Source organism: Ochotona curzoniae, unplaced genomic scaffold, assembly GCF_017591425.1.
Source record: "Ochotona curzoniae isolate NIBS_2020 unplaced genomic scaffold, NIBS_Ocur_1.0 contig_64, whole genome shotgun sequence".
Classification (NCBI taxonomy): domain Eukaryota; kingdom Metazoa; phylum Chordata; class Mammalia; order Lagomorpha; family Ochotonidae; genus Ochotona; species Ochotona curzoniae.
The window spans coordinates 40,900,789-40,922,285 of NW_024466502.1; the positions used below are offsets into that span (position 1 = coordinate 40,900,789).

Below are 21,497 nucleotides of genomic sequence, written 5' to 3' on the forward strand. Positions count from 1 at the left end.
AGGTTGTCTGTTTTTCAATGTCAGGGATTGATGTCGGTGGCGCTTCACTTCCAAGGGTCAAGATACTTATTTGGCAGTTGTGGGGATAAGGAGACAGGCTCAGAGGCAGAGAATTCACACCTTCACTTGCTGGGAAAGGAAACTAGGGCTGGAATCAGTGAAATCCGTAAAGGAACTGGAATAAGAACTAGTTTTTAAACACACTTACACATGACAGGATGGAAATCTATCATTAATATACCCAGTTCCAAAGCCTCAAAAAATCCATTTACACCTAGCAAGTGAGAGCCTGGACTATGTACAGCCTCAAGGCCAACAAGCTTTTGCAGCTGATTCCATCTCGGGCCCTGCTGGATTGAAATCAGTCTTCAAGAAACTTTTCTCTTAGAAGCAGGGACGCAGGTTGTTTCATTTGGAGACTTCTAGAATGTCAGACAAGACACTGTCAGTGTCAATAAAATGTACAAACTACAGGAAAGCTACAGGAACACACAAATTGGATGATTGGCAACTAAGGCCACAGAGCGAATCACAAGATGTGGCATGTCTGCTAGTAGGTCTTTTGGGTCTTTTGGGTTGGCTGATGGGTACTGTGAGGGTGCAGGTGTCATAATGATGCCCTATTGGTCAGGCTCCCTGCCAGATCCCAAGCCACTACTGTACATACACAGTAACAGCCCAGAAACAAACAGAAGAGATTGACCCAAGAGGAAACAGTATTATATAAAATCACAATATTGCTCAAACACCAAATAAACGGGATGCTGTGTATCTGACACATAGGTGCGTGGTTGTATGATTTCACACCAACACGATACAGCCATTAAAAATCATGCTTTGGAGAAACATTTGGTTTGAAGATAAATATTTATGATATAATGAGAAATCTGAAAGGCACCACACTGAGGACAGTGTTTATGTGACAGTTTATGTGTTTTCCCTTTGGTTTTACACACACATACACGTGTATGAGACTAGAAATAATTAAAATGAAATGTTAATACTGCCTATTTCTAAGTAATAAGACACTAAGTTATTTTTCTTTAGCTCTGTGTGCTTTTCCATAATTTGCAAGGTTTAAATGCAGTTTCTTAAAAAAATCCCTTGTATTTAAAGATATACCATTTTTTTAAGAGCAATTGTTGGCTCTCATAAGAATACCCAACTAACCACCATCAATACCTTGTATAATTATTATTAATAAATGATAATATATAAAATCTCTGCCCCCAAGATATGGAATCAATGAAAAAAATCCATACATCTTAGTCAATAGCCTCTGGGCCAGGCTTTACAGCTCATGATATACATTGAAATTCATCTGCCACCATCCTGTCTGCTTACACTAAATACGAATGCATCAAGAGGAAATTAATAGTTGTTGGATACAAACTCCAGGCTACATGTTTATGTACAAGACTTTACTTGACAAGTTTATAAATGGGCAAGGTGAAGTTCAGAAAGATCCAGTAACTTGCCCTGGTCACATGGCTATTCAGTGATCAAACTGGAGGAAAATTTAGTCATCCTGGTTGGAAAGGTTTCTCTTCTGGCCACCCATGGGGTTGGTGGAACCTTCAGAAGAGACCTCACCTTCATTGCAGACCTTAAAAAAAATCTTCATTAAGTACTCTGCTAGACTTCCTAATGTGTGGTCAAACTTATTGATTTTTGTTTATTTTCTTTCAATAACTCTGATGGGGATAACCAGGGAAACTGCCAAAGAGAGACAAAGTTAAGAAATAATGTGTCTCCTGGGAAACCCTGACAAAGCCCAGAACAACAGTAAAGTTCAGCTTAGCTCTCTCACCAGTGCGGAAGGTGGCCCTCAGCAGTGCGCAGCAAGGACTCCCAGGTGTGTCTCAGGCCTGTGCTCACAGTGCTGCTTCCTCCCTCCTACCTGCTTAGGGGCCATTTCCTTGCACTGATTCTAAAACCTTCATCTCTGACTCTAGAAGTATTATCAACAGCCAAAATCTCTCTAGCAGACAAAAGATCTCAGAAGAGACAGAACATCTCCAAGACGAGGCTGCTTCACTTTTTCCACTTACTAATCAAGGACTCCAAAAAGGGGTGACATACAGTGTTGGGCTGATGGTGACAGCACTTAGCCCAATTAGAAGACGAGTTTATAATCGTAACGACATAACAGCCAGATGGCATGTCACAATTATAAAATGCTTCCACATTCATGAGCTTGTTTGACAAGGAGAGGCAGGAAACATTCCCATTTTACACACCAGGAAACTAAGGACTCTGTCACTTAGTCTCACTTACTGGATTGGAAGGCACTGAGGGATTGTGTGGAGCCGTTCTAAAAATTTGGTGGGCAATGTGACAGTTTTATGTTCCTGGGAAACAGAGTCCTTAAGAAGGGTTTTAGGATTAGGATGAAGGAGCAAACATAAACTCACCATAATATTACATACAGACACATCTGCAAAAACGGGTTTTCTGCCTTACCAATTCTACCCACTCTTCAGAGCCAAATCCAAAGCCTACAGATCCATTAAGCCTTTCCTTGATTATTCAGCAAAAAGAAACCATAATCACAGCACCCTGAGGCTTTCAGAGGCCCCAGTTCATTCCAGTTAGATACGTACTAGAGGTATCTTTTCAACACACAAGAAAAAGGCTGATCAGAGAGGTGAGGCTGCTGCTGGTCAGGCTGGAACTACAGCACATACTGCTTTGCCTTTCTGTACTCGGGTCATTCTGTGTATTGCCATGGGCCCCTTATGCCTCAGCTTGCCTCTGAGGTCCTGCAGGGCAGACAGCAAGCCTGTGCTTCTTTGTATTCCCCACTCCAACTGCCCCAGAGGTCAGCTCAGCACCAGGAAGCATCTTAAGTTAAGAATCTGCTGGGTAGAATGGTAATTATTAAATCAGACTTTGTTTTTTGGTAGTCTGAGAATTAGGCTCTCTGCTATATATAATTAAAACCAGAATGCACATACACACATATTAATCTCTCCTAGCTCTAACTTCATCAGGTATTCATTACCACATCTGATTCTGGGTTATGTGAAAAGGAAAGCTAAGTAAGCATTTTCTGTGATGAGGATAATCAAATCCATGCAGATATCAGAGAGTTTGAAGACAAGACAGAAGCACAATCGTGAATCTGACACAGAGAGACACAGCGCTGCAATGATCCGAGTCTAAAGAACTTGCAAGGCAAGAGGAACACTTGTCTGCCTTCTGGCAACTGGATATTCAGCGAGCACGAGGAAAGAAAGCCCTGGTGGCAGCTGGGATCCTGCACTATGACACATTATGCTTTGCCAAGACAGATGTGTCACACTACGATGCATTCTAGGTCAGAAACAGAAGAGATGTAACACTTCCAAAGGCTGCACTGGGAGAAGGAGGGTGCTCTGGCACATTCTTAGCACAGCGATCATTTAACTGTCAACTTCACTGGCTGGCAAATTGATTAAATATACTCACAATATACAACTGATTACTTTGTCAGGTCTCATTCCATTTGCCTTCCCAACAGATCATTACTTCACGGCTTTGGAAATTTAAAGGGCTCAGTTCACAGAGATTAGAATTTTTGTCGGTGAGGATTAGCTCAAGCATCTCTAAACTGACAGCTGGCAAACGAAGCTAAAAATAGCAATGTCCATTCACCACATGCATAGCCCAATTCTATGTAATAAACTGCCAAGAGGCAGGAATCCTATTTTTTAATTAAACCTTTATTTGTATTTATTTGACAGACACAGTGATAAAGAGGGAGAGATCTGCTCATTGCTTGTTCACTCCCCAGCTGCCTACAAATTAGGTTGAGCTAGGCTGAAGCCAGCAGCCCAGATCTCCAGCCGGGTCACCCACATGGGTGACAAGGACCCAAGTACTTAGCTGTCATCTGCTGCTTCCCAGAATACACGTTAGCAGGAAGCCACATCAGAAACAGAATAAGGGATTGGAACCCTGACCCTTTATAATACAGGAAGCAGGTGTCCCAAGGGGGATCTTAACCACTGAGCCAAACACCCGTCCCATGGTTTCTTTTATGTTACAAAAAACAAAACAAAACAAAACAGCTTTACAACCTCAAGTGTTCAATCAACATTCAACATAAAGAACAAACACCAGGTGTGGTACCTACATTTGCATCTTCATGACTGTGACCATTGGTCTCCACCAATTCCTTGGTACCTTTCAACTGTAAATGTTAGGGAAAAACAAAACATAAGAACAACAAAAAAGTTAATCAGTGAATGTCTCTGTTAGGTATGCATCATCTAGTTAACTCTGATTTATCTGAGGTTGCATTTTATAAAACTTCCAAAGAGGGGAAAACAGATGGAGCACATAATTCTAATGGGTCGTCTTGAAACCAATTTAAGACCAATATTTTTTGAAGCTTGATGGCTGTCAAAAATATAAAAAACATGAAGCCTGGTCATCATCTTAAAAATAATATTAGAAGGCAGTTTCATGGGCATAAGAACGCATAAAAGTGGTTCTTAAGACTAATAAACAATTCCATTTCCTAGTTGCTTTGCTGTTAATTTAAACCCTGCAGTGTTTGGCAGCTGCCACCAGCTAAATGACTTCACAGGAAATGGCAATGCGGGGTGGACGGACATGTCCACCTCAGGACTCGTGTGCCTGATTGCTCTCATCACAGGAGCCCAGACAGGAAAGGTGACTTCTTTGCTTGTGTGTGTGTGTGTGTGTGTGTGTGTGTGTGTGAGAGAGAGAGAGACAGAGAGAGACAGAGAGAGAGACAGAGAGAGAGAATTAGGAAGATATCACCTTGTGCTGCAGAGAGATTAGGGGAAAAATCCTTTTGTTTTTGTTACTATCCATCTATCTATCTATCTATCTATCTATCTATCTATTTAATGTATATTAGAAAGGGAGATTTAGAAATCAAGAAAGACAGGGAGAAAAATCTTCCATCCGCTGATTCATTCCCCAAGTGGCCATAAGTGGCTTCTTCCAGGTCTCCTACACAGGTACAGGGTCCCAAGGCTTTGAGGCATCCTCTTCTGCTTTCCCAGGCCACAAGCAGGGAGCTGGATGGTAAGTGGGACAGCTGGGACCTGAACCAGTGCCCATATGGGATCCCAGCACTTACAAGGTAAGGATTTAGCCATTGAAAAGAAAAAACCTTTACAAATGAGACTGCTTAGGAGAGGCAGAGATCAGTCTACAGGAAATTTCTAGGAAGCCTTTCATTGGTATTTTATCCTATCCTGACTCAAAATAGGTATCTGGAGGCAAAGAGCAAAAGCAAAGGGTTGAGCTGGACTTGGAGCTATTGGCTGGCTTATTATGCTTAGCAAGCTGCACTTCCCCATGACTGGTTTCAGGCTTAGGGTAAGGTGTTTCTAGCGGGAAATAAACACTGACAAATTGAAAAAAAAAATGCACGGCAGCTCTAGAGCACTGGCTATTTGTGCATATGACAGCTGCAAGACGCTTCACGTTTTCAAGGCAGTCTTGGTTTCAGTAAGAAAATCAAAGCCTCTCCATGCCAAGGGAAGGGTTTTGTCAAAGCAATGGTGGCAGGAAGAACATGGGCATGGCATGGCTGATTGAAGGTAAGGGGCTCCTTTTCATGTAACTCCCACTGAGGAAAAAAAATCTGCCCACTGGTTTTTAGGGATACTTCCCTGTTGTTTCTGTTTGTAACATGCAAAGAGGCATGGAGCAATGTATGATTTGTGGGAATGGGAGAAATTGCACTGCAGACCCAGTAACACCCCTGACTCCCCCAGTACAGTGCACAAAGGGACGCAAGCACAGCGCTGTGTCTTTCCCCAGCACTGGCTTCTTGCTGAAGGTGTTCCTAGTCTTCCTCTCGTTCTTCAACCCCCTCTTGCTCATCCCACCTGAGGTCTGTCCCCTGTGCCGCTGTGAGTTAGAGCAGAGGTTCTCTTGGAGGCTTCTGTGCCTGCCTAGAAGAAGTTTGGGACCATGATGTGTTAGGGTACCTTCCTCTTCTGGCTGTTCACCAGGATCAATACACTTGCTGTTCTTGGGCATGATCTTGTGCCCCTGATCATCTTACAAGTCTGCCTGCTCTTGCACTCTGCCTCCTCTCCTCCCAACCTACTTTCTGAATTTGGGTGTGGTTCCCTCGACCACTCTCTCTGTTCTCTGCCAGGAGTACCAGCAGCCACTGTGCCTCTGTAGAGGTCTCCTTGCTGTGGCCACTCTGGGCCCATCATTCTGCTTCCTCTCAGGGCCCCTTCCTGTTCTCTCCTCTAGCTGTTCCACTTTCTCTCATGTGGAATGTAGTGTTGGATGACACTTAGGGTTGTGATCAAGCCCCAGGAACAGGACACACCTGTGCTTGTTCAGGAACTGAAAAGCAGGAGTCAGTGGTGCCTGGAGAGGTCTCAAGAAGCTCTGTCTCCTCCAGCACCAGCAGGCAGGATTTGAGAGCACGGGAATGAGGCTACCTTCCCTAGAGGGGGTGAGAGGCCTTCTGGTGGGAACGACCTGCCTTCAAGAACTCTTTTCTTGTTAGAATTTGCAGTAAGTGGCAGCTGCTTTGAAGAGGAGACTTCCAAGTCTCTAGACAAGGATGTATATATAAACATAAATCTCTTGCTCTGTGTTTGTATGCACATGCATGTACACAGACGTGGTATCATCTGTTTCCATCATATCCATGTATACATATGCAGTTACTCTGCAGGGATCTAAAGCAAACCATATGAGCGAATGTTCCTGGAGGTGAGAGGTGTATGTGGCCATGTGTGGGGGTGGCTGCCAAGGGAGAAGGAGGTGACACGTGTTCTGCACACCTCCAGGTTACACATCCCCAGGTCAGGGGCCAGCAGTGCCCTGGAACACAGCTGGTGGTGGCACTCAAATGTCTTGAGCCACTGCACAGCCCCTGACCCTCTTCGTCTTTGGTGCCTTTGCTTGGAAAAGCCATCCCCATTGAAGTTAATACTAAAGATTGAAAAAGCACTGCCTTCTCAGTGGTGTTGTCCGGGTCCCTGAACATTTAATTGTTCTGAATCCTCTTCTTCTTTTTTTTTTCCAAGTTGGGATGAATGAAGTGTGATGCTCCACCAACTCGGGGGCTGAGTGTGCTTGGTGCTTTACATAAGCATGGCACCGCAAGATGATGTCCACTTTCTGCAAAATTTTGCATCCATTTTTGTGACTGTTTTGGACTCAGATCAAAATAAAGGAAGTAAGTCAGGCAGAATAAAAGAAAATTAGTTTCTCTCCAGGCTGGGTAAAGCTACAAGAAAACAAAATCAAAAAGCAGGGAAGAGGAAGATGTGGACCTGATGAGCCCATAGGGCTGGTCCCTCAGCACAGCCAAAGGGGGCAGGACAGTGACATCAGGCCCCCTGGCTGGTGGCTCATAGAGGTTGACCGCATCTTTGCATTCAACTTTGCTTATCTTGTCAGTTCCCAAATCCATATTCATCAAATTATTACTAGTTTTATAGAGCATTTTCTCCAAGTATTTGTAATATCTTCATTGCTCCTCTTTATTTTCAGAGGGAAAACAGTTAAAATATGTTTTTCTTTTCTTGATTCTAAGCCATCTTTTCTTTAAGCTCACTTGTCAAGTGACGACACATCACAGTTGAATAGGGTCATCTCTCCCTACTTCATATATTCTATAATACTGCCCTTGAGGTTATTTATACTGCATAAATAACCATCTCATAAACCACAATATGCGTGAAAAATAGAAAAGAGCCTATGTTTGATTTCCAGCAGAGGCACTACACTCTATATAGCTTATCATAATGTGATTTAACCCTTCCTTCTAATTACCATTCACTACAATGTTGGCACTGAGTGAAGGCTAGAAACAGCAGAGCAGTTCAAGAGCTTTCCAAGCTCCTCCAGAGCAAATAGTGGGCTTGGATTTCACTCTGCTGGTTGCCCAGTGATCCATCTTATCCTGCTGTAAGACAATACTTTCTAATCCATTTATCAATGTCAGGTCACACTTTCATATCAAAGGCAGCTAGAATGGACCGGTCAGCTTTACCCATGCAGTGTAAACAGCCTGGTGTGCACTGTGGCTATCTAAAGGCCTTAGGCACAGGGAAGATAGTTTCTTGATAATGCTGTGAATCAGTCCCTCCTATTTGGAGGTCAGCATTGATGCTGTGGTTACAGTCAACTTGTTTTCCTCCCCAAGAGACTAAAGAGGAAACGAGCTGCTTACTTTGCAACATACCCCAACTGTCAATATTTTCAACTTTTCTCAAATTCATTTGTCAGTAGAAACTGACAGGCTTGGGGGCAGACTGAAGGAGGACAGGGAAAGACAAAGAGGCTGGGAGTGATGCCACACATTGCACATTGCAAAGCTGCCTGAGGTCTATGTTTCCGAGGGTTAGGGTTAAGGACACTGTCCATTGTCTTCCATGATGTTTGCACCCCCAGCTGGGGCTCACTGAGGATGTTTGTGTTGATTTATAAATCAGGGCAGTTTCATTCACTTACTTGTTCCTGGAGGACTTTGAGTAATGCTTGTGTGTGTGACTGTTCTTCCTTCGCCTGTTCCAGTTCTGACTTCTTATTGTTTAACTCCTCCTGGATGGTAAGCAATTGCTGTGAAAGGAAAAGATGGTGAGTGTGAAGGAGGAACAAAGATCAGAGATTCTAAAATGTTCCAAACACTTGTTCCCAATTCAGAGAGGAGTTTTTTCATGTCTTGTTGCTTAATGCCGAGTTGATTTTGTGTGCAATTTCTCCACTGGGTGTAAAGACAATCACAGTTTTTGACACACTATTAGGCTGTGATTAAAAAAGAAAATCTGTGTTCCAAGTTTTCTTTGCCGATATTATTTGAAATGGAAAAAGGGTGAGAATCAAGAGAGGGAGAGACAGATTTTAAATTCGTTGGTTCATGCTCCAAGCCCCCATGTTAGCAAGGGCTGGGCCGGCTTAAGCCAGGTACCAGGACTACATCCAAGTCTCCCATGTGGGTGGCAGGGATCCAAGTACTTGAGCCATCATCAGCTAACTCCTAGAACACACATTAGCAGGAAGCTGGATTAGGAGCAGAGTCAGGACTGAAATCCAAGCACTTCAATATGGGATGCAGGAATTCCAAGTGGCAGCTTAACTTGCTGTACCCCATGCCCACCCTGTTTGTGTCAGTAATGCATAACGCTTCTCTTAAGTACTGGCGAGGATGCCCTCTAAGAGGATTTCTTTGAGCAAATGCATAAACATGTTTATAAATTATGTAGAGTCAATAAACCACATTTTGAAAGATGAAGAATCAAAGAAATAATAAAGTAAAAGAGTGATTAGCCAATTTGCCCAGTTTCATTTCATTTTTACATTGTACAGTAAAGGGAGCTTTATGGTTTCTCTGCAGAGCTACTTCTCTGAGTGGCTGGCACCACAAAAGATCCTTCTACTTTCTCTGTTATGACGGGGATGTTTTATTAGATCAGCAGGACTGAAGTCCAAACTGCAATCAATATATCAGCCTGGAAAACTGCTGATATAAGCTGTCAAAATACTAAGCTATGGCCTGCACTGCTATTTTTAAACAGGGCCACTGAAGGGATTTTTGTAAGCCTTGAGCTTTCCTTGCCCTACCAACTGTAACTCATGTGGCAGCTTACCTTGTCTGCCAGGTGCACAGCGCTGCCCAGCACTAATTCTTTGGGATGTGGCTATATGTTAATATATACACAGGCTGCGGGAGACATTCCAGAGCTTCCAAACAGACTCTGGCCACAGGCAGGCCTATTTAGAGCATCTTGACAGCAAAGGAGTAGTTTGGGAAGACACAGCAGCCCCTTCCTGCTGCTGCCCCTAACAAGCGCTGCTCTGCTGATGCAGAGACGTTATCGTGTTTCTATCTGGAAGGGACATGCTCCTACTATCCAGGCTGCCTCCTACAAGGCTCCTGCGAGTTGGCTGCAGAACTGCCTGGCCAGTTTCTAACTAAATGAACTGAAAGAAACACTGATAGGTGATTTCTCCTCTTTAGACCTACCTACTGGAAGGATTAAGTTAAAACCTCAAAATGACTAGCTTTGGTGGGGGATCTTGGGTACAGGATGTATTCTAAAAACCACACTGTGCTTTCCTTTTGCTTGCTTGTGCTGTAGCCCTGGGCCTAAATCTAAAAACCTACTTTGGGAGGTGGTGTTTGGCTCAAAGGTCTGATATCTCTGTAGACATCTACATCTCCTAGTGAAGTGCTTTGGTTCAAGTCCTGGCTCTGATCCTGTTACTAGTTTGCTGCTAGTGTGTAGCATGGGAGGCAGCAGGTGATGGTTCAAGCACTTGGGCTCCTGTCACTCCTTTGGGAGACCCAGAGTAAGCTTCAAGATCCTGGCTTTGGTCTGGTCCAGGCCTGGCTGTCACGGACATCTGGAAAGTGAACCAAAGAATGGGAGATCTCTGTTTCTCTGCTTTTTAGACTTGATTCGTGTTTCTAGCATAAACAGTGTCATGTTAATAGTTTTCTAAATTCATTGGCTCCTATTTCTTCACCTGCTTCTATCATCATCACATACACATCTCACAGTGCCCCCCTCAACAATTTTCGTGAGATAATTGTCTATTGTCTAATCAAAGGCCAAATCATCAGAGGGTCCACATTATCTTCTGGCAGAGTGACAAGTGCTTGAAACAGTTATGAATGATCCTATTCCTTCTTTTTCACTCATGATTGGTCCCAGAACAGCTCCCTGGGGAACTGGTGTGGACTTAAGTGATGGCTGTGTGAATCTGTACTTGATAAGACAATTTCCAATCCAATCATCAAACCTTTTTAAAGATAAACCAAAATAAGAACAAGAAAGTGTCTTTAAGGGTAGGCAGTGTATTTTGTTCACTACGGTGGCTGAAACAGCAAAGTTTAGAGAGCATAGATGTAAGGTGAAGTGGAGTTGGGGCATCTGTAAGGGTGCATCTGTGTGGTAGGGCATGATGCATCCAATAAAAAGGAGACTGCACAAACATCTCCAGACATTTGTTGAGGAAGTTCACAATGTACCATTCAGAAAAAAAAGGATTAAGAGGATTTTAATTAATTTTGTAAAATACTCCCTCAAGAAGGATTTGGATACTACCTCTAGGTAAGTGGCCTTTTGACCCTCTCAGTTTTGGTGGTCATTTTTCTGGTGTATCAGTTGAGAACAGGCACTGTTTTGGTAATGAGAAAGGAGGGAGGGAGGGAAAGAAAGGGAGGGAAAGAAAGGGAGAGAGGGAAGGGGAGAGAGAGAGAGAGAGGAAGGGAGGAAGGGAGGGAGGAAAAAAGAGCTTCCATCTGCTAGCTCACTCCCCAGATGGCTGCGATGGCCAGAGCTGGGTTAGGACAATGCCAGGCACTATGAGCTTCTTCTCAGTCTCCTATATGGGTGTCAGGCAATTGGACCATCTTTTGCTGCTTTCCCAGATCATTAACAGGGAGCTGGATCAGAAATGGAGCAGCTTAGACATTGTGTGTAAAGCCAGCATCCAGTGTGATGGCTTTACTCACTATACCACAGTGCTAGTCCCAGTTTGCTATATTGTTAAATAAGATTATTTCCTAAGATTCAACCTTGTTTATATTGTGTTTAGTTGGGAAGCTTTTAAAAACTACTGAATTCTGGCCAGAAGATCAGTTAACTAAACAGTGGTGAGACCTAGATATTGTTAACTTAAAAAAGAAAAACACCATCACAATTAATTCTAATGTGTAAGCAGGGATGCAAACCAGTCTCCAAATGCTGATTTAATCCCCAGTATATTACATGGTGACTGCAATCTCTAGTACTCCACATACACAGTTCTAAGCAGTGGCCTTGGGTTCTTCCCCATTAAAAATGTCCTCTAATAACCCAAGGTAAGTCAGTTCACTTGCTTTCTTTACCCTCAAAGTACATTCAATAACATATCAAATATCTTTCCCATTACATATTATCTCTATTTGTGTGTGTGTGTGTGTGTGTGTGTGTGTGAGAGAGAGAGAGAGAGAGAGAGAGAGAATGAAAATGAGAATTAATGGGATCTTCTATCTGCTGGCTCATTCCACAAATAGCCACAATAGCAAGGTCGGGGCCAGCTCAAAGGCAGGAATCAGGAATTCCACCCTGCCTTGACGGTAGAGCTTAAGCTCTTTGGTCATGTCCCTTGCCCTCCTGGGCCATCAGCAGGGAACTGGATGGGAAGTAGAGCAGCCGGGATTTTCACCAGCACTTATATGGGGTGCCAGCTTGTGGGTAGTTACTTAACCTGCTGTGATGGCTGTCCAATGCCAGCTCCTCACTTGAGACCCTATCACAGGATAATTTATTGTTGCAGGCATTTGCAGATATAAAGCTTTCAGAGGAAAATAGCTGCTCCATTTAAGACATCTTGATTCATTGCCCTGGCAGTGTCAGATAGCCTTCTTAATCTGAGGAGGAGGAGTTATTAAAAGGTTAAGGAAACCTAATTAGTGAATTTTGACTATATAACCTAGTCTATTGTATATATTCTACCACAAATACACAAAGAACAAAACCATTGAGAGAGGGTAAATAAAATCAGTGTTTCTGGACTGTTTCTTGCATTCTCCAGAATTAACGTGTCTTTGGTTTACAAAGTATAAACTTCAGAATCTGATGTTTATGTATTCAAAACAGCAGTGACTCAAAACTGCTAGTTTTCACTTGACTGGATGCCCTGTAAGACAGCAAGATAGTTCACAACCAGAGAATTTAAGTCTGCTTCGCTGGTCGCTTTCCTTGGAAATGTATGAGATGGCATAACGCCTGTTCTAGCTTGAATTTTTAAATACCAGAGTGCCTCAATTACGCAAGTTCACAAGCGGCCAGAACTTAATCAGAAGTGTCTCTTGGTTGGATTGGCTGACTACAGCATAATTTGAATTTAACATTTGAGAGTATGGCATTAAGCAGATGCACTGTTACATTCTTTGGTGGTTATAACTGTGTGTGTTCCAATTAGGCGATTATCCATATGCCAATCAGGTGGAAACACTCAGACGGACAATATGCAGGTAAATAAATGCTGTACCTGACACATCTTGATATTTCCAGGCCACTGACTTAATAGGGTCATTCATAATGCACTTTGGGGATGTGGCCTTCGGTGTCTAATGGATCTAATGCAAACAGCATTACCAATATTATGTGGAGCCCCAGAATAAGTGAGGTCATACTTCCATTCGTGCAGATGGGAAATTCATAGACACACACAGGTTCAAGATGTGGGAGAGACCTGCCATTTGCACAGCTCAATTTTCCTACCTAAAAACTGTGCTTTCTACGGTGGCAGTCACATTACACTGTCAGTTTGACATGGAAATTGGGGCATGTCATGTCAAACTTAGCATCCTCCTGGCGAGGGCTTCTACCTTGGCATTTAACATTCCCACTTTGCAGAACACTGCTAGAGCCTGCTATTCTCTTTCTTCCTGGGGTCAGTGTGGTGCATTTCAGTTTCCTCCAAAAAAATATAACCCTTTGCTTATCTCCAAGCTCTCCACTCCTTCAATCTTATCTAATTCTGTAACCATGATGAAATTTCCATATGGGTAGTTATTATTTAGGTTTAGAGTCCATGACAGTCGCAGAAAACAGGACAGATGATTTCTAGAGGTGAGATATATCAGAAATATCTCATTACCAATTGACACTCCAACCACTGAGGATTTGGAAATCTTGGGCAGGATGGTGGGCGGCAGGGGATGGAGGCAGTGGCTGGCATGAAATGGAGAGGATCTTTAAATGACCGTGTGTCTTCCCTGGTGGTGGGAGGCTAAGTATCCTCTCTCAGTGTAAGCTGATGTGGGCTGGGTGAACTCATGACACTGGGCAGTTACACACTGAGGGTGAATAAAATACACACAAACACACTCAAACACAGGCATGTACTCTCTGTCCTTTCTGCCTGTGCATCAGGATTTTCTCAGTGCTTGGTGCCTTGCTCAATTCTGAAAGTTTGTTCTCATTCCTTCCATCAATACAAGCTCCTCCTATTTTCACAGGGTTGGAGACTATCAAAGGATCACCCTTAGGTCCCTGTCTGCTTAAATGCTGCTTAAGATATTTAATTCAAGGAGGCATGCGCTTCAGAAATAATCGAGACAATTGGGGAAAGCCCCATAGGAGTCGGTGTAGGGGTTGGGGAGAATGAGCTCAAGAGAGCTATTCTGAATCATAAACTTGTTCTACTTTTTGGAAATGGGCCACTGATTATTCAAGGTAAAGGCCTGGAAATCACTAAGCCCATGAGTGCCATCCATTTAAACACAGTGCACTCCTGCCTTTTTGATTCAGTTCTTATAAATGTCTTTCCATCCCTGAAACTTTGTTGTTACGTCAAATGCCCCACCAAATGGGATACACCTTTAAGGTCAGGATTCTATTACCTAAGGAAATGAGACCCAAGGACTGTCAAAGAATTTCTACCAAAGGCCTTGGTGGATGGAACTGAATGAATGAGCCCAGCAGTCCTCTTAACCTCTGGTCCATGTGGTGATACTCATGAGCACACAGCCTTATCCTGACTTTATACCCTGTCTGCTACCTGATTTTTCCAAATATTCCCGCCTGCAATCTGTACCTCACCTGTAGCTACCTCTGCTAGTAGTTTCTTGTCCTGCCGCAGGTTCCAGGAGTGGGAAGATGCATTACCAGATCCCTGTCCCCTTGGTGGGATGTTGTCCACTGTCCCTCTATACAGTTTACTGTTTCTGCCCATCTCCTGGTACCCCAACTCCGACCCTCTGCTTGCTCCTTCCTGTGCCAGTTCTTGCTGACTTCAGAATAATGTAGGCATGTCAGTCTCAGATGGGCTTATGGTGAGAGGGCCTGAGGTGTGTTAGTGCACACCATCACAAACTCATCGTGAGGCTTTGCCTCAAGGCAAATGTATAGGAAGGGGTATTTCTAACAAAGCAGAGAAGTGTGGCTCAGGGTAAGGGCTGTCATTTATTGTCCAGTACCTGCAAAGATGGGATTGAGTCTTATCACAGGGTGGGTGGCAAGAGTACTCAAGATCTTTTCTCCTCTAAAATGTCATTCCACCTGAGGATGAAAATGTACTTCCAACTAGACCAAGGTAGGAGGGGAACCAAGCCTGTGACCTGGCCTATCAATCCTGGTGCCTCCCTTGCTGCCTCTGGTGTGGTGAACACTCCAGGGAAGAAAACATCTCTGGGCAAGAACTCTGCCACACAGATGACTAATAACAGGGACGCTGGGTTGCAGAAATGAAACTGTTCAGAGCTTAATATCCTATTACACCAGGCTATACATATTTAATTCCTTGGGTCTTTCCTCATAAATCAATTCCTTCAGGCCCTTAATCTCGTCAATATCTTTTCTGATATTGAATTTTAAATGCTATTCTCATTGCTAGGCAGAAAGGCAATCTCTTGTTCTTGATGTGATCGGGTTGGGTTTACAGCAAGGAGCTACCAGGGCAGTGTCCCTGCTCGCTAAAATCCTGATACTGGCCTGAACCAGATAGCTCAGGTGCCTGTCCCTGTCAGTCTTGGAGCTTGGGACTGCCAAAAAGCAGGAATCAGTGCTTTAAGGAGCTGAGTCCCTGAGCTTCATGCTATCCCCTACTTGCCAAATCACCCCATCCCAGACCATGACCGAGGCTGCTCCCTGGCAAGAACTCCCTTCTTGTGAGGAGCAAGGACCAGAACAGAAGGATTCACACACAAAAACACTGCATTTGAGCCAGACTTCCTAGGGCCTACAGGTGGCAGAGAGTGGGAGGACGACAGGCACGGCACAAGGAAAGGCTGTGTATTCTCCAGTCTACAGGGGAGAAAGGGAAGGAAGAGAATAGAAGGGAACTCCAGACCGGAACTTAGAGCTGGAATATTTTCAGGTTCCTTGGAGGTTAGCCTCTAACAGAGTGGGATTGCTCCTGATGAATAGACAAGGAGGGAAAAACTATCTAAGACCCTTCTGTGCCATGCCAACATTTTCAAGAGGAAGAGGATTGCTTCTTATAGGACCTCAAGCAGCATGGAGAAGTAGGGAAACCCCAGACAGCTACTGACATAGTTGCAGGAGGGCCCAGGCCTGCAGCAAAGGGAAGGGAGTCCTCCTGCATGGGGCCTGGGAGCTGTTGGTAACACTGTAATAAATCTAAAATCACGAACCCTACTACTAAAGGTCTCTCCATCTATTATCTCCCTGCACCAGAACTCTAGCAAAATCAGTGATGAAAACTTTTTGTTGAACTACATTCTAATAGTTGCCCAAACTGTTAGGATTTAATGATATAGATGTAATGATCAAATGGGTACGTTTTCATGAATTTGTCCTGAAACACATTTTATATGGAAATTGATCTGGACAACTTCCAGTTCAACAGTCTGCTTCTACTCCCGCATAAGACACCAGGACTCAGTGATGCACACCCAAGTTCTGATCCAGGATCGTTTGATCCTACTGTGGACATTTAAAAAGCAACATACACTTAGTTTTTCTATAGTAGATCTGAAATAAAAAGAGGACAATTACTGCAAAGACTACGAGCTACAACCTGAGCTACAGGACCCTGTTACAGACTTTTTATAGCCAGAAGTTAAAACAGTAAGACGGAGAATTATGAGCATGAAATATTTTTTACTGAATTTTAATAGTCGGAAAGTTATGCTATATACTTCTAAAATGGTTAACTGCTTGCTTTAATACTAAAGGACAAATTCACACAGTGACATAATTAGTTGTGCCGTTTACATTGGATTTCATTAAAATTCACTTATTTACTGTACAATTATTAACATTCAGAACTAGATTAACTGTAAGGACCAAAGTTCAGACTATTAAGAGGACTAAAGAAAACTATGGAACAGATTGTTTTGTCATGTTTTATTTTATTGTACTGTGTGTGTGTGTGTGTGTACTACTGGCACAGAACAAAGTTAAATAAAAGAAAAATTTCCAGTCTGTAATTTTTTCTTTTTCTTGGCCATTTTTATCATTTGTTTCATATTACTAGTACTGAAAAGAATGTTTTCACGTAGAGGAATAAAATGTTTAAAAAGAGGATGCCATCCTACACTGGGTACAGGACCCTTTCAGATAGGCTAGTGCCCAAGAGGGAAGGTCATGGCCTTGGATTGTTGGCCCGGGGGGGGGGGGGCAGTGTTTTATCAGGTATGATTTTAGAATATATATCCTTTGAATATATTCTTAGGAATAACTTGCGTGTGAAAAAATCAATCTTTCTTGGTTTTCATCTATTCCACTGAAATTCCTTGTCATATAGCATATATCCCAATAACAACATTATTCTGAAAGTAAAAATAACCAAGGAGAGGCAAAAATGGCAAAATTGAAGCCAATCAGCATTTCCAAGGTTAGCATTAACTTGGTATGAAATCTTGGATGAGCCACTTCACTGCTCTGTTCTCCATTTTTCTAATTCTTTTATCTTTACAGCTGTCTCATGAGAAGTAAGTCATCATTTGCAAAGCAATACACCAGAATTACTCAACACAGAAGAGGATAGAGACACAGCTTGGAAGACTAAAACCTATTTTCTCATCTTCAGATGGGGCTTCTTTGATAGTGTAATTACTGGGGTTGGCTCAGCTTCCTGTGTCTTACTTTCTTCACATGTTCAATAAAGATAACAATTCTTACCAGTGGGATAGTGTGAGACCGAGGAACACCTATTAAGATGTTAGGCTCCTTGAATAGTGAAAGGCACGGTGTTAAATGAAAGTGCCATCATTATCCTCTTTGTAAAAATGGAGAGACTAAGACTTAGTTAGCAAGGTCAAGTGACTTTTAGCTAACAGCAGCAGGCAGGATGGAGGATTAATATTCAGAGAGAAAGCTCTGCTGTTCGGTCCCACCCTAGCAATGCTGGTTGCCCTCCTTTAGCCAGTTTCTAAAACATACGCCAGCCAACTCGAATCAACGCTATTCGCGTAACTCACAAGGGGAGGTGTCAGGTGCCTTGCTGAAGTAAGAATACTTATCAGTGTTATTTTCACCAATTGACATTGCTGGCGAAATCACTGCAAATGACAACTTAATTTGCTGAGATTTATTTATTCCGACTACTTTTTTTTTTCCTCACAATTATATGAGGTGGCTATCACCCCAACCTCTGGGCAGATGTATGGTTGCTAAGGTAGAAATTTAAAATATTGGCATGTTTTCCAGCCAGGGCAGCTCATTTCCTTCAATCAAACAAGAAACTGACTGAACAGCTGGGGCTTGCATCATGCCCTGAAGGATTAACAGAAATGTGTTCTTCCTTTGTGGGGGTTGATAACCCAGTCATGAACAGGCATTATAACTAGCAGAGCCTTTTATGGGTGATGCTCAAATCCTTTGGCCATCTTTGGAAGTGTCTTGTAAGCATTCTGGGATTCATCCAGCTTATCCACCAAGGGCCAAACTGTAACTCATTATAGCTTCATTAACACAGATATTACTACCATCACTGGCCTCTGTGGCTGCATTTTTAGCAGAATAGCTTTTGACTTAATGGTCGTGGGACAGAAGCAGGCATGGGAGTCATGAGAGCTTATACAGAATCTCAAGTGACAAAGTTGTAATGATCTAGCATATTCTGCAGATAAACAAAGAAGAGAATTGGGGGCTTTTCTGTACATCAGTCACAGATGTCTAATAAATGATGTAGAAATTCACTGTGCATCTAGAAGTTTCCCCTCACGTGTAGTGGTTACTCTAACAAGTGAAGCTAATGACATGATTACAATAGTCTCAGTTTTTCTCTGTGACTGCAGGTAAACCTTTTCTTATGATTGAAGGGGTGAGAGAGATGGAATCATACATCCAGGGTTCTGGTAAGGAGAGAATAGTTACAGAAATTCACTCTCAATTTTCTGATGTCTGTGGAACGACTGTATGAATAAATGGGTACATTAATTTGTCACAGAAAAGTGAGAGCCAGAATGAATCTGTTCCAACTTAGTTTTAGCAAATTTTGCTACGTCTGCTACCCATTCATGTTAGAACTCAGAGTACACTCAAACCTCTAGAGATGGGCCCAGTGCGGTGGCGCAGTGGTTAAGGTCCTCGCCTTGCACGCCCAGGATCCCATATGGGCGCCGGTTCTATCCTGGCAGCCCCGCTTCCCTTCCAGCTCCCTGCCTGTGGCCCGGGAAAGTTTTGGGAGCCAGAAGAGTCTCCTGGCTTCGGACCGGCATAGCATCGGCCATTGCGCTCACTTAGGGAGTGAATCATTGGACGGAAGATCTTCCTCTCTGTCTCTCCTCTCTGTATATCTGCCTTTCCAATAAAAAAAAAATAAAATAAATCACTCCCCATCCCAGGGTCAAGCCTTGGGTGGTGAGGTGAGGGCTGCAGCAGACAAGATGTTTCTGGAGGGGCTTTCACCCACCTGTGCGTGGCTCTGTGGGGGCTGTTTGGCTTCAGGACTATTTAAGTTCTGTTTTAACTGGAGACTCCTTTAAAGGAAAAATAACAGCAGCAAAACTAGAAAAAATCTGAGCAAACCTTGCCACTGTAAAAGGTGCCAAAAACTTTCACTCTCTGGGGCTGAGATGTATCCAATAAAATACAATACAGCATCACCATCTTGCACAGTTGCTCAAAGCACATTGAGATGGAAAAGGAACTTCCTCCACCAGTTTTCTGTGTTTTGGAACCACTGACTCACAGACTGAGCTGGGCTCCACAGAGATATTTCAACAAACGGCGTCAGCCTGGCCACGAGCAGAATCAGCACAAAGGACTCTCAGGGCACACAGATGCAGAGAAACGACAGCTGTAGCCCCACATGGGATCAGCCAACCCTCTGATGAAGTGCTGCTCTGCCAGCCTTGGCAGCCACCCTCCTCTCCATCTTTGACTACCTGCAATTTCACAGGGCATGCGGTTTCTACTCATGCCCTTCTATGAAAGGCTCAGGTTTTGCTGAAGTCAGCTGAAAGGTTGTGACCGCTGGCTACTTCGGTTTGCATCACAGAACTAGGGAAGGGACATCAACCAGGTTGGTGTTGATGACTTCTGGGAAACAACAACCAGCTGACTAGGTTTCTTGTGTTTGCAAGAAAGCCTTGTCCAGCAACCACAGCAATCTTTTCTTTTCCTTTCAGGTAAGAATTGGAACATATAAGTCACTACACAAAACAAAAGACACACAGCAGTTACATTTTAATCCAAGGGGAGATTACTGGGATAAAAAAAGGACTATATCTGGATTAGTTTGGGAGAATTAAAAGGAAAATCTTGTTTTGAAACTGAGTTCACTGTGGATAACCTTGAGTAAGATAAGAAAGCTCTCATTTAATTTCAAGTAGTTAAAAGCTTCATATTTTTCTTCAGTTGTTTTAGTTTTAAATCATGAATAGATATTCTGTGCCTGTGAGAAATACTGCTTAATTCTGGCTTAATTCGTTACTGAGACAGATCACATTAATAGTTTCTTAATGTTCAACCAACCTTGCATTCCCAGAATACATACAACTGAATGGTTTAAAAATACCAGGTTACATACTATATTTCAAGGGAATTTAAAATCTATGTTCAAAAGTGAGGCTAACTACAATCTATTCACATATATAAAATATAATCTATTCATATATATTTTATGTCCTTGTTCCGTTTTTGCATCAAGTGCACCTATACAACTTGCAAATTGGAATTTGTTCTCTCTTTTGTATTCTCTGGATGAGCTTGTCAAAGACTTGTAGAACTCGCCCTTGAGTGTTTCACAGAATTTGCCAGTAAAGCAGTTTTGAATCTATTGGTTTAACATAAAATTTAAACTACTAATTCAATTTATTAAAATGAGATTACACAGACTCTCAAATTTTGAGATTCAATTTTGATGAGGTATTTTCTCCCCAGTAGAAATTTATCTATATCATCTAGGTTTAAAAATCTGCCATAAAGCAATTTTTAATACTGTTATTTCTTGGGGCTCAGTCCTATGGCTCAGTGGCTAAATCCTTGCCTTGCATCTGCCGGGATCCCACACAGGTGCTGGTTCATATCCCCACTGACCCACTTTCCATCCAGCTCCCTACTTGTGGCCAGGACGGGTGGCAGGGGATGACCCAAAGCCTTGGGATCCTGCACCCAGGTGGGAGATCCAGAAGGAGCTCTGGGCTCCTAGCTTTGGATCAGCTCAGCTCTGGCTGTGGTGGCCACTTGAGGAGTAAAATCAGCAGACAGAAGATCTTTCTTTCTGTGTATCTCCTTCTCTCTGTAAATCTGCCTTTCAAAGAAAACTAAAAAAAAATTTTTTTTAAAGTACTGTTATTTCTCTTCAATTTTTTCTGCTTCATCAATATTGCTAAAGAGTTTCCAACCTGCTAGTCTTTTCAGACAAGAGCTGGCTTTGCTGATCTTCCCTGATGCATGGCTGCTTGCAATGTTGAGTCATTTCATTCTTCATTTATCCATTCTTGTGTTTATTCTTTTAAGACAGGAGGCAGGTGATACCTGCTTCCCTTTTTCCCTGAAACATTTGACATTTAAAATTCTGCCTCTAAATTCTGCTTTAAATGCACCCAACAAGTTTTGATGTGTTGCATTTCATTAGCTAATTGCTTC

The 21,497-nt window shown here is 42.8% G+C and overlaps 1 protein-coding gene across 2 annotated transcripts in view; it reads right to left on the reverse strand.

The window, feature by feature from the left end:
• The window catches only part of ENOX1 (ecto-NOX disulfide-thiol exchanger 1), a 190,270-nt gene that overhangs the window by 32,145 nt on the left and 136,628 nt on the right, over positions 1 to 21,497 (reverse strand). For both annotated transcript variants that reach the window (XM_040991043.1, XM_040991044.1), the window contains 2 exons: positions 8,452 to 8,559; positions 4,118 to 4,174 (listed from right to left, as the gene is read on the reverse strand). In XM_040991043.1, coding sequence (XP_040846977.1) covers positions 4,118 to 4,174; positions 8,452 to 8,559 — 165 coding nt within the window. The remainder of the gene's footprint in view (positions 1 to 4,117; positions 4,175 to 8,451; positions 8,560 to 21,497) is intronic.